General features: G+C 33.8%; 2 protein-coding genes across 2 annotated transcripts; one reads left to right on the forward strand and one right to left on the reverse strand.

Annotated features, from left to right (window-relative positions):
- Positions 1 to 371: 371 nt before the first annotated feature.
- Positions 372 to 4,452, forward strand: LOC129241413 (vacuolar protein-sorting-associated protein 36). Its single transcript, XM_054877707.1, has 4 exons — positions 372 to 388; positions 2,856 to 2,976; positions 3,038 to 3,763; positions 3,988 to 4,452. The coding sequence occupies exons 2-4, from the start codon at positions 2,881 to 2,883 to the stop codon at positions 4,372 to 4,374; spliced, it is 1,209 nt and encodes a 402-aa protein (XP_054733682.1). The 5' UTR covers positions 372 to 388; positions 2,856 to 2,880; the 3' UTR covers positions 4,375 to 4,452.
- Positions 618 to 1,788, reverse strand: LOC129241414 (metaxin-2). Its single transcript, XM_054877708.1, has 2 exons — positions 1,717 to 1,788; positions 618 to 1,628 (listed from the first exon to the last, which is right to left on the reverse strand). Exon 2 carries the CDS (start codon positions 1,587 to 1,589, stop codon positions 828 to 830), a length of 762 nt encoding a protein of 253 aa, XP_054733683.1. The 5' UTR covers positions 1,590 to 1,628; positions 1,717 to 1,788; the 3' UTR covers positions 618 to 827.
- Positions 4,453 to 12,312: the final 7,860 nt, after the last annotated feature.

A 12,312-nucleotide genomic window follows, 5' to 3' on the forward strand; every position in this document is an offset into this window, starting at 1 on the left:
ATAATATGGGACTAGTGCCCTTTTTTATGCGATTTTATTACATTATTTCAGATTTATGCGGTTTTAGCATTTGAAACGTATCTATAGTTTTACTATAGAACTAGTAGCTTTTTTTATGCTGTTTCTTGCGGAACGTATCTACCGCATAAAAACAGAACCTACTGTACTTGTTTTTGGGTAGGCCAACACCAGAACCGAAAACCATATTAGTTTGCTTTGTTTCTATTGACCAGCTTTATTTGATATTTTATTCATATATGTAGGTATGTAAGTGTATTTTCTTCATTACAATATAAAAAATTAATCAATCAAAATTTATGTGTGGAATCGCTCAAAACTTCGATATCTTCAATTCATATTTATTTACTGAAATTTAAAAGAAGTAAAGGTAATTATATTATAGACGCATAGAGTGTATACCTATAACGGATATTCATAAACAAAACAGAAGCCACTGCAAAGAAATTAAGTGAAAATGTGCACTACCCATAAATATGTACAGAAGTGTTTACACACAATGAAACAAAAAAATTGGATACAGAATTAACAATGTATGCATATGTATGCTTTTTTTAGCAGAAACCAATTCGAATCTATAGCAAAAAAGTGAACTCATATTCAGTTATTTTAACGATGCCTTTTTTCGACATCAATTTTTATTTGTGAACAAAAATGCTAAGCAGAATAGGTGTGCAACTTGATAAATTATTTAAATATAACACTTTAACTAGGTACTCTCACAATATAAGCAAAACATAGACAGGAAACAATTTATTTCTTAAAAAATTGTATAATTACAAATGTGAAACAAACAAAACGAAAACTGTTTATAGAGACCTCATTTGAAAGTATTTCCCGTCAATGAATCGGCAAAATTCTACTAAGCGTTTAAATTTGCGCACTGTTTGCGCTAATGCCATATTTGGTAAATCTGTTGTTAATATGGCAAAAAGATGCCCAAAGGTAATGGCGTCCAGTTCGCATGGTTGATCCGAATAAAAGAATGGGAAATCCGGCGACTCGTCTAGTTTCAGCGTTAATGTTTCACAACATTTTTCCACCTTTTCGATAACATCCTCAATTGTCATGTCATTCCACTGATACACTTTCAGCAAACGTAATGCACTGCGCCGTTTGGAGTAATTTTGTATCAAGTTGAGTGGCCATGGAAATACGCAGCCGTTGCGCGGCGCTGTCACCTTTTCGTATACATTTTTATTCATAAAGCTGATATATAGCTCGGCCATTGTGAATATATTTTCAGCCAACGACACATAAGTACGCATATCAGATTTGTTGTCATCGTCCAACCACTGACCGATAGCGGAACCTTTATGCTCTACGAAATTGACAATTGGTTCAAATTCGGCTACTATAAAATGACCGGCGCGCAAAAAGGGCAATTTGGTCATTCGTCCAGCTGGCGACATATATTCGGCATTTGCACTAGATCGTACTTCAAATGGCAGTTGGCACATCTTTAGATATGCCTTAACTGCCAAGCAACTTGCATGTTCTGGCAAAAGTATTTGTTCAGCTTCGTAAGGCTGGTAAAGTAATGCATCTTCAGGCCATGGCTCGTCGCTCATCTTTTCCTCAGCGTTAAGTTGACTAAGGTACTGTGAGGACTGCATATTGGAATATTTTTTTTTCAAATATTACATATGATAAAAAGCTTTAAAAAATTACTAATTTGTGATTTTATAAATTGCTTACACAACTGTAAGATTCCCACAAGGGCACGATTTTCTTCCAAAGACGCAACCAGTCAGAAAACAGCTGATAAACAGTGTTGTGAATCGTGCAAATTCCTTGTTTTGTAATTATGTACAGGCAAGGCGAATTTATTACAGGTGACAGCAAACACATATAAGTAAAACCCTACATGTATTTGTTGTTGCGTTTGGTGCAAGCATCATGTCAAAATTAGCAAGCAAATGTAAACATACCAATACATACAAACAAAGCATATCATTTTCCCTACGGCGAAAAATTCAGCTGGGTGAATGCTGTCACCTTATTAAATCCACCTTGTGTACAGGCATATGCAAGGCGAATCTATTCAAGGTAATGACATTCAGGCCACAACAAATTGTTTTAGATTATAATTGTCAAGGGAAAGATAATAAAAAAATTCAATGATTTACAAATAGATAAAATTAGTTTGTCACGTATAGCTAACACAAGCTATTTCTAAATTAAAGGCGAATGTAAGAAGAGGTACGTCTTGGCTTTCTTCATATAACTTCATATCATGGTGAAACGATTTTTAGAGGTGAAATACCTAGCAGACCGTTATTCGGCTCTGAGCGAATTTGACAGATATGCCGACGTCATTCGTTTTGTGTTTCACTAAGCTTAAGGTAAATTTTGTGGAACACACAACGAATGACGTAGAAACCAAAGATCCCCTCAAAAAAAATTTTTTTTCACAAACCTGGTATCTATCATCCTTGACCTCATACCAGCTTGAGCCAAGCAAATTCACTCAAGGTGACTTGGGTAGGTTGAGATGAATTTTGTTTTTGCATCTTAGGAAGATTCCCTTTAGCGTGTAAGTTCTTACGCTCATTAGCTCGAGCTTGGCGCTCGACAAAAATAAAGGTTGTCGCTTGTTACATTTTTTATAAGAACACTGACAATCAATGCGGATTTAAGTCAAACACGGTGCCGCAACAAACTCAACGTGTGCATTCTGCCGGACTTATTGTAGACTTACTGTAGACGTGATATACGCCACGTAAAATCTATCTTAAATCTGCGTAGATATTTGCATCGTCTATACAGGCTTAATAAAATTCTATCAGCTGTTTGACAATCATAAAATGACGTTATTCTTTCATTTGTTTATAAAGGAATTTTATTGTCCGAAATGCTAAGATGAATCGTTTTGAATATGTGGAAGCGCGCTTACATGATGATGAAACATTTGTAAGTCGGGATCAAAATGTCAAAATTTACGATGGAGATCAAAAAGTACGTATTTTCAATGTCACAAGAAGTACGCTTTTAATATTTAGTTTTGTATAATTCTTAGACAGAATATGAAGAAGGTGAGGTTGTACTCACCACTCATCGCTTATTTTGGGGCCGTCCTGGTGAAATTGCTCGTGCTGCCATAACACTTTGCCTCTCCCTACGTCATGTGATATCGCTCAGTGAAGAAACGGCAAGTTCATATTTCTTCGGGCGTAAGACACGGTATATATTACATTTGCGAGAGCCACCACCGGATAAGGCTCCTGGTCCGATTGACTATAGTCCGCATGGGCACATTAAACTGTCAGGAAAAAATGGATTGGCATCAGAATTCGGTAGCGCACTACGTCAAACAATAGAGGCACGTATTTGGGAAGTGATAGTCATTCCGAGACCACTTTCACAGGCTGATAGTTCTCAAACTGCTGGCGGAGTAGGTAGTCCTGCTCAATTGCGTTTGAAAATGCGCACGGGCATTGGTGGAATTGAGCGTTCCATTGAAGCTAAGGCGAAAGAGACGGATGAAAATATAGCACTGGCGTTTCAGGATCTTAGCATTCTAATGGCAATGGCTAAAGATATGGTGGCCATATCGAAAGTGATAAGCACAAAGATATGCGAACAAAAAGGCGAAATTTCCGACGATGAAACGGTACGCTTCAAATCTTATTTGCTGAGTTTGGGTATCGATGATCCAGTGACGCGAGAGAATTTTTCCAGCAACTCAGACTACTTTCGCAGTTTGGCCCAACAGATATGTGAGCTGCTTTTGGATCCCATTGAGGTAAGCTCGACTACGAAGAAGCCGTTTCCACGACAGTCGGTTCTACGTTACCGAAACGACCCGGATTTATATCCGGCCAAGGACTGTCACTCCAGCAGCATTCACCGTATGTAAGTATGGGGAATGTTTATGCTGCTACAACAACAACAACAACAACGAAGAAGCCTTAAAGAAGTTTTTTATAAAACTTGTGCATTTTCCTTTCATATATGTATACTTTTCAGGAGCAAGGAGGCATGATGTCACTTGCGGATGTGTATTGTCGGGTAAATCGTGCACGAGGACTTGAATTACTCTCTCCGGAGGATTTGCTACACGCTTGTCAGCAATTAAATGGCCCTATAAAGCTACGGAAATTTCCCAGCGGAGCGATGGTATTGCAACTGGAATCGCAAGATGATGAACTAGTGGCAGCAGATACACTAGAAAAAGTTAAAACAGCCACATCGTTGGCTGTTGAAGAGCTTGCCAAACAGCTGGGCATTTCATTGTTATTAGCAAAAGAACGTCTTGTAGCCGCAGAACGCTTGGGAAAAGTGTGTCGTGATGAATCGGTAGAAGGATTACGCTTTTATCCAAATTTGTTGCTATATCGTGATATAGATAGCTAAACATTCAAAATATGTAAATGGAATGATAGTAAAAGTGCAAAAAGTAAAAGTAAATAAAATATAACACAGCTTTCATAATTTTTCCATTTAATAAATATTTTTTTATTATTACTTACATAAATACATATTTTTGTTTGGCTATAGTTTACATTACGTTAGTTCTCTTGTATCATAATAATAACATTCATATTTTAAATCATTGCACATTTGTAATGCATGTATGTAATATAATTAATTGTTGTATATATCATTTTAGTGAAAAATATTTGCAAATAATGTGAGATATTTTTTAATATATTTTTATTCATCATATATATATATATATATATTTAATTCATCATATTCATATACATATCATTTTTAACCGGCTTTCGCAAAGAAAGGTACTAAATAGATATACATTTTTGCCGTTCTTTTCAGAATTTTTGTTTAAGAGCTTTTTTCTGCAAGCGCACTATACAAGAATACAATGTTATACATATATTGAGTTTATATATTCGTTACCAAATTTACGAAGTCTTTTGAGTATTTAATATTTTATGTTTAGATTATTTTGCGATATTTAAAGTATTAGTCTGTCAATGTTAAATATCGTATTTTTTATTATTATTAACTCGTTTATATATTTAAATGCACTTCAATTTTCATTTAATTTTTTTATTATTAAGTATATGTATGTACATATGTACATATATTTCTAAAATTTTTCACACCTCAATTAGGTTTAGGTATGTGATAATTAGAAGCGAAAATTCTTGCATTTAGGAATATATTATACGTGTTATACATCTGCTAAAATAATATTCAAGTCAAGGGTAGAAAATCAGAAGTACCACAAAAAAAAAAAGAAAAGAGGAAATACCCCTAAAGTTAGCCTAGGTCAAGAAAACACTGTAAAGCGAGTTTCAACAATAAAGTACATACATACGCATAGGCCAAAGAAAAGGAGGGCACCGCTTCGGAGACATTTCGTTTCAGACCAACATTTTCATGGGGGCTCGCATGCTGTAGAATAATACAAAAAATGGTTTAAGGACCAACAATATAAAATAAGCTGCAGCTTCAAAAGTTTTAATTTATTAATCAGTACGCCTAAAAACATGACACAAAATCATCCAATCCTGAATATATCAGAAGCAAATAACGTTCGCCCACATTTTCTCACACATTTGCTATTAATATAAAACTTTAACCCGTTTCAATACTGTTGTTAGGAAAACATCATCAGTTATTTAAAGCTTAAATAAATATACTCGTATACATATATATATACATATGTATATGGACGAGTTTTTGCGGCATAGCAGTTGTTGTTGCTGTAGCAGCATAAACATTCCCCATACTTACATACGTACGGTGAGTGCTGCTGGAGAGACAGTTCTTGGCCGAGAGACAGTATGTACGTGAATGTCTCCTGATTATTATTTTCCTTGAAGTCAAATTTCGCATACGCGTCATTTTAATGAAGAATGAGCAACGCCAAAAAGTTTCAATCCCAATGGAGGCCGAGCATATTCCTTCGAGCCATTTTTCATTCGATTTTCTATTATTTTCATGAGACAGTTCAAGATGACGTTGCATAAGTAAATGTGTACGTGAGTAATACAATTTTCTTTAATTCTCTTTTTACACGATAGATACGTTCCCAAAAAATTCTTTTAAAAAGAGAATTAGGTGAAACCAAGCTTACACATTTTAATTCATTAATTATATAAGAAATAAATTATTAAACCGAGTCTCAGAAAATTTTCCTGAGATTAATTTAACGCTTCGTACATGCGTCGAAAAATTTCACTCTATTTGCTCAACGAGATTCAAGAAAAATTAAAAAAATATTGAAAGTCGTGTTAACACAAATCAATTCGTGTAAAAAAAAATATTTTCTTTTTAATTTCTTTTGAATCAAATTCGTGTAAAAAGATAATTAGGTGTAATATATTTTGGGAGCGTGTCATTATTCTGTTTTACAAAATTCTGGATGACAAAATTCTGTAAATTGCAAAAAAATTCTGCTTTTTAAAATTCTGTTTTTTTAAAATTCTGTTTTTTAAAATTCTGCTTTTTTTAAATTCTGCTTTTTAAAATTCTGCTTTTTCAAAATTCTGCATGTTTAATGCGAAAAATTCTGTTTTATTCAAGTTTTGTGATTTTCGTCATACAAGAAGTAACAAAATAAACATTTAATTCATAAATATACATATAAGTATGTTTAAGCGATAACAATATTTTAGTTTAGCCAATTACAATATTTTTTGCAATTATTTTTAAATATGTAGTGTGACTTAATTCATTTCTTTTTTTAATAATTCTTCGCAGCTGTTCGTTTTTTTTTTTAGAAGAGTTGTATGCAAAAATACTGTGGATTGCGTAGCCGGAGTTGGACTGATCAAAAATACTGTGGATTCTATCGAAACTGAAGAAAAAAAAATTATTATTATTTTTTATTTAATATCTCGAATAATAATAAAAAATAATAATAATAATAAATTTAATAATTACATTACCTCTTTAACATTGTTAACATTGTATTTTAATACAGAATTTTGTAATACAGAATTTTAAAAGCAGAATTTTAGAAAGCAGAATTTTATTGTAAAAAAGCAGAATTTTAAAAAGCAGAATTTTGTTTTTAGAATTTTGTACATACAGAATTTCGACACCAACCCATCTACCATATTTTCCTTTCAAATTATCCAAGATTTACAGATTTATTATTGTTATACTTTGACGTTTTGATAGGTAATTTGAGTCAAGTTCAATAAAGCGCGTCAGTTGTGTTTTCTTTCTAGGATAAGGCTTCCCTCATTTAGTTTTCTCCCATTTCGTATCTGCCACCACCAGCGGGTACCTCATCAAACATTTTCATAACTGGTGCTATATTATGTCGTCATAAGCCTCGTCATTTTGCACTATATTAGTGGAATGACCAATGTATCCAATGGGGCAATCAGCAGCATTTCCAAAAAAAAAAAAAAAAAAAAATTGGAACGTTTCCAACGACAGTCAATTCTACGTGATCTGAATCGCCCGTAAGTATTTGCGGCTATTTACTGTACCTCCAGCGCCATGGGGCATGTTTTATTCTGGTACAACAATAACCAAGAGAATATATCGAAGAAATTTTAGGCCAATATTCATCATTGAAAGCTTTCACCACAAACGAAATAATAAAAGTATCTTACTTATATAGGCGCCTTCAATTCGCCACTTCTCTGCTCGCTACGGCTGGGCTCTGCTCACTTGGCGAAAAATTGACATTTGAAAGCAAAAGCAAAATTATCGAGCAAGATTCGCCGCAAGAGAGTACAGTTATACTTCATAAAACTGGTATAACTGACTATTTTCACAAACAAATGTAATTTTTGGCAGCTCTTTTCCAGCACTACCAATGTTTATTTATACCAGTTGTTTCATCTATTTGCCACTTGCTAATGCTTGGCGAAACGAAGATGCCTTATCTATTTCTATCTTAAGAATTTGTTGTTTCTATCTCATTTCAAATATAGAGAACTTTTACTGGAACCCTTTACATTAGGCGACTTATGCAAGTTTACGATTTGTTATAGCTCTTAAAAGAACATGAAGATATAAACCGGTGTTGCGATCCGTCTGATACGGTATACATACATGTAAGTACCGTTACCTAAGGCGTACCTATTGGCTGCTGTTTATTGTATTAGTTTGCGGGATAACAAGTCCATTATTTTTGCGCAAATGGTTTGAAACTGTTTCACGGTCGATCTTTAGCACCAGGGCGATATCGATCACTACAGCCTTGTACCAGGAAAATAATGGATTTCTTTTTTCCCAAACTAATATTGACGTGATAACGTCTTATAATTCGATTTAGCCGGCTGCACGCACGAAAAAATGTGTCGTTAGCTTTCTCATTAGTGTTACCTTGCTCTTTTGTCGTTACCTTGCTCATTTGTCGTTACCTTGCTCATTGCCGTTACCTTGAATGAACTGCAAGCGAAAGCGCGGAACGAACAAAGCAAACGAACGGCAACGTTCGACATCTTGCTCTCTCCTACTTAAGTGAGCGTATATATGTATGTATATGCGCATATGTACATATATAAATTCACGTATTTGTATTTGCATATGCCTTCTTATTGATTATTATTAATTTGATTTACTTGAAGAATTTAAAATAAACCAAGTTTGTTAATAATACCTGTTGTTTTAATGTTATTATTATTAATTTTTTTATTATATATGAAGGAAAAAATGTATGGTAATATTTACCACATACCTTATAAGATATGTTGTATACTAATATATGTATATAAACATGCATATACATATACAATTTCGCGCAATTTTCAAAAAGAACAAATCTATATGTAAAGATGCATACAAGTCATATGGACATATCAAATATACGAATCTCTTCCGTACGCAAGCAAATGTAAGCTAATGTGCTTGAACTGCAAGCGAGAGCGCAGAACGAACGACAAAGAGCACAATCGGCCCCCGCGTTCGGCAACGTTCGACATCTGGCTCTGTCCTACTTGAGTGAGCATATATATGCATGTATATGTATGTATATGCCCATTTGTATATAAATTCACATACTTGTATTTGCATATGCCTTCTTCCTGTGTGCATGGTAATGAACCATTTCTCTGTTGAGAATAGGACGATGGTAGAAAAAGTAGAAAATGAAAGGGAGTGTTTCGAGAGTAAAGTGTCTTGAAAAAGGCAAGTCGATGATGGTGCCTCTTAGTGTTGTTGACTTATTAACGTCTGATGCACAATCGAAATTGAAGATATCTTTCATGAATTTGATAAGTGTTTCGTCATTTTTCACGTTTGTGTAAATGTAACTTGACCTATTCCATTGCAATTCCATTTACCTCCTCCTCTATATCCATACAAAATATCTATCAAACAAATAATATCGTCCCCTTAGTATTAAAATAGCCTATAAATTTTTTGATGTTTTGAGAAAATGAATTTCAAACTTTTTGTCGAAAGTAGCTCTCACTCAAATCTCGTTATGTCTGTAAATATTTATTATTTTTTGACTGACGTTTTGACCCACTTTGTGGAACTAGAATTTGACAAAATTTTGACCACATATAAAATCGACGATGGAGAATCCCAAAATTCAATAAAAAAATAATAGCCTATAGGCTATTGTTATACTAAGGGGACGATATTAAAATTTTGTTTTGAAAATTGCAACCATTCCATCAATATTTTCTTATGACGTTGTCACGTTAAACTATCGTTAGTAAACCGACTTTACAGACAACCTCTTTTTTTTTTGTATAAACAGGATCAAGTAATACAGACGATATATTGCAGCCATCGCACCAATAAAAGTTTACGCTCCGTGGTAGATATTTGAAATTAAATTAATCCTACGTTGGGCTCCCGCGTCAGGCCAGACTTTTTGGACTTTGGACGTGAATTTAACACATTTCCATCATAGCTAACGACTTGAGCTTCCAGGCAGCTTCCTAAAATTTAATTATTTATCGATTTATGGATATAACCTTATAAAAAAGAGTCCTCGAACAGGACGAAAAAAGGACAGACCCGGGTGCCCAATCGAAGGATTTAAAAGAAGGTGTCTAAGGGAGGGTTAAATAACTTTTCAATTTTTGTTTTGTGAACGGAGTCATGTACAAACATTATTCGTCTTCTTGATTTAGTTTTAAAGTGAACTATGAAAAAATCTCAAGGGATCAGATAATTAAGTGTAGAACGACGGCAGAAGTATTACAAAATGGAAATAATATTCAATATCGAAGACAGTTTCAAGCTCCTGTGTTACATATTTAAGGCGACTAGAACAAATTAAAACGAAAACTCCCCATCAATCCAGACATTTAAGCTACAAAATTGCAAGAGAAGCAGGAATTGAATGTTTCCGAAGCATCTGTGGTTGAGCACATTGAACATTAAAATCTCATTGAAAAGTCCGAACTTTTTGGCATGAATTGCAACTTCAGTAGAATATCTATCCCCTAGATAATACCAATAAATTTTGTTTACTTGTAATTTAGTCTATGACTACATAAATACGGACTAATAAAGCAATTAAAAAAATGAAACCAAGTTAGAAAACCACAAGTTCAATGTCGTTGTTGCTGATTGAAAAATCTCTTCAAACTCTTGTGATAGGAGCAGGGACCAAAAATGACAGTTATCTCGGATTTACAATTTGAAAACCAGTTCTGAAATTTAATGAAAAAGTTATTTCATAACCGTTATTAGTAAGAAATATTTTTTCCGTGTCGATAAGAATAATTAAAGAGTTAACATTTATTTTCTCAGTGCAATAATTATGAAATAAAGCCTACAAACCGATACTTTGCTGGAAGGACGTGATAACATAATTTTTTTCAGATAAGAATGCAGAAATGACCACCAGCTCTTCTTCTAAGTTGTGCCAAAAATTCACGGCGATATCTTTTAATAGTAGGCGCTTACGATTCGTCACTTCTCTGCTCGCTTGACGTAAAATTTGCATGTGAAAGCAACAACAAATATATATTTTCAGCTGAGAATGCATTCCATTAATATGGCGTAAGATCAACGTGGCATTTCTTCCAAAAATAGGCAAGCAGTCCAAGGAAATTCCCAAATCGTACAGACCAATTAGTCTTACTTTTCTTCTGAAAACTATGACAAGATTAGTGGATCTTCATATTAGGAGAAGTTGGGAACAACAACACCACTGCATTAATTTTAGTTTAGGAACCTCAGTGAAAGTTTTATCGCTTCAACTTTGCGAATTCTCACACACCTTTTAGTCTACAGTCAACAACAATACTGAGAAGAACGAGTCACAAAGGGTGTTTCATTTGACACACCATGAGCATCTCAAGTAAAGCCTTGAAGCAACAAATGTTTGTATGAAGCCGGTATTAGTAAGACTCATTAACTGCTTCTAAACAAATGCGATTTTTGGCAGCTCTTTTCCAGGACTACCAACATATGGTTCTTATAACGCTTGGCGAATCGACGATGATGAAATTCTCATTAGATGAAAATGTGTTTTTACTTTTACTTAGGGAGGCAAAGTAAATTAGAAGTCGGATTTTCTCGAAATTTGTCAGTTAAGGGGTTAGGGGTAGTCAGAGGCCCGAAAAAATGATGATTTTCACGAATTTTTTTTTGCTACTTAATTAATTTATTTAACAAAAATAAAAACATAGCATAAAAACATCATGTTTTAACTTGACTTCACCAAAATTTCAAAAAAAAAAAATTAATAATTGCAAAAGTTATCGCTGTTTGTGTGAAGCCCGTTTCTCCAGAAGTCCCTTGCGGTGAACATCACAAGTCCTTGCAGATTCATCTAAAACCTATCGGCTGAGAAAAATTATTTTTATTGATAGATAATCTCGAGCCGGATCGAAGCTTTTGTTTTTTTCAAAATGAACAAAATGGCGGCCTCAGAAAATTTTTTCCAGATTTTAGAAAAAAAAACCAACAGTTAATTGTTAAAAAAAAATCGAAATTTTTGAAAAAAAAAAATCCTTCGATCAGGCACAAGTTTTTTATGTTTTTCAAAAGCTGTATAAATTTTATTGAAATCTACGTAGCGGTTTTTAAGTTACAGTGCTCACTAGTTTGAAAAACATAGTTTTGAGAAAAACGTATTTAAAGTTTTGCTATCGGCTCCGGAGCGGCCGAGCGCCCTTTGTTAATTGTTGAATAACTTGAAAAGTATTTGTCGGATTCACTTCAAATTTTTACACAATATTTTTAAAACATTATACTTTAAGAAAATGCAAAAAAAAAAAATCGATTTTTTGAAAATTCTGACTACCCCTAACCCCTTAACCCGTTTTTTTGGAAAATGAACGATATGTTTAATGAGTTTGTTCTAGTTCTGATTTGAATTTTCATAAACCTTTGAAATACAGTCTAAAAATAGAGATACTTGAATTAGTTTTAAACTTTCATTTGTCGCCTAGT

The sequence above is a fragment of the Anastrepha obliqua genome, chromosome 3 (assembly GCF_027943255.1).
Source record: "Anastrepha obliqua isolate idAnaObli1 chromosome 3, idAnaObli1_1.0, whole genome shotgun sequence".
Lineage (NCBI taxonomy): Eukaryota > Metazoa > Arthropoda > Insecta > Diptera > Tephritidae > Anastrepha > Anastrepha obliqua.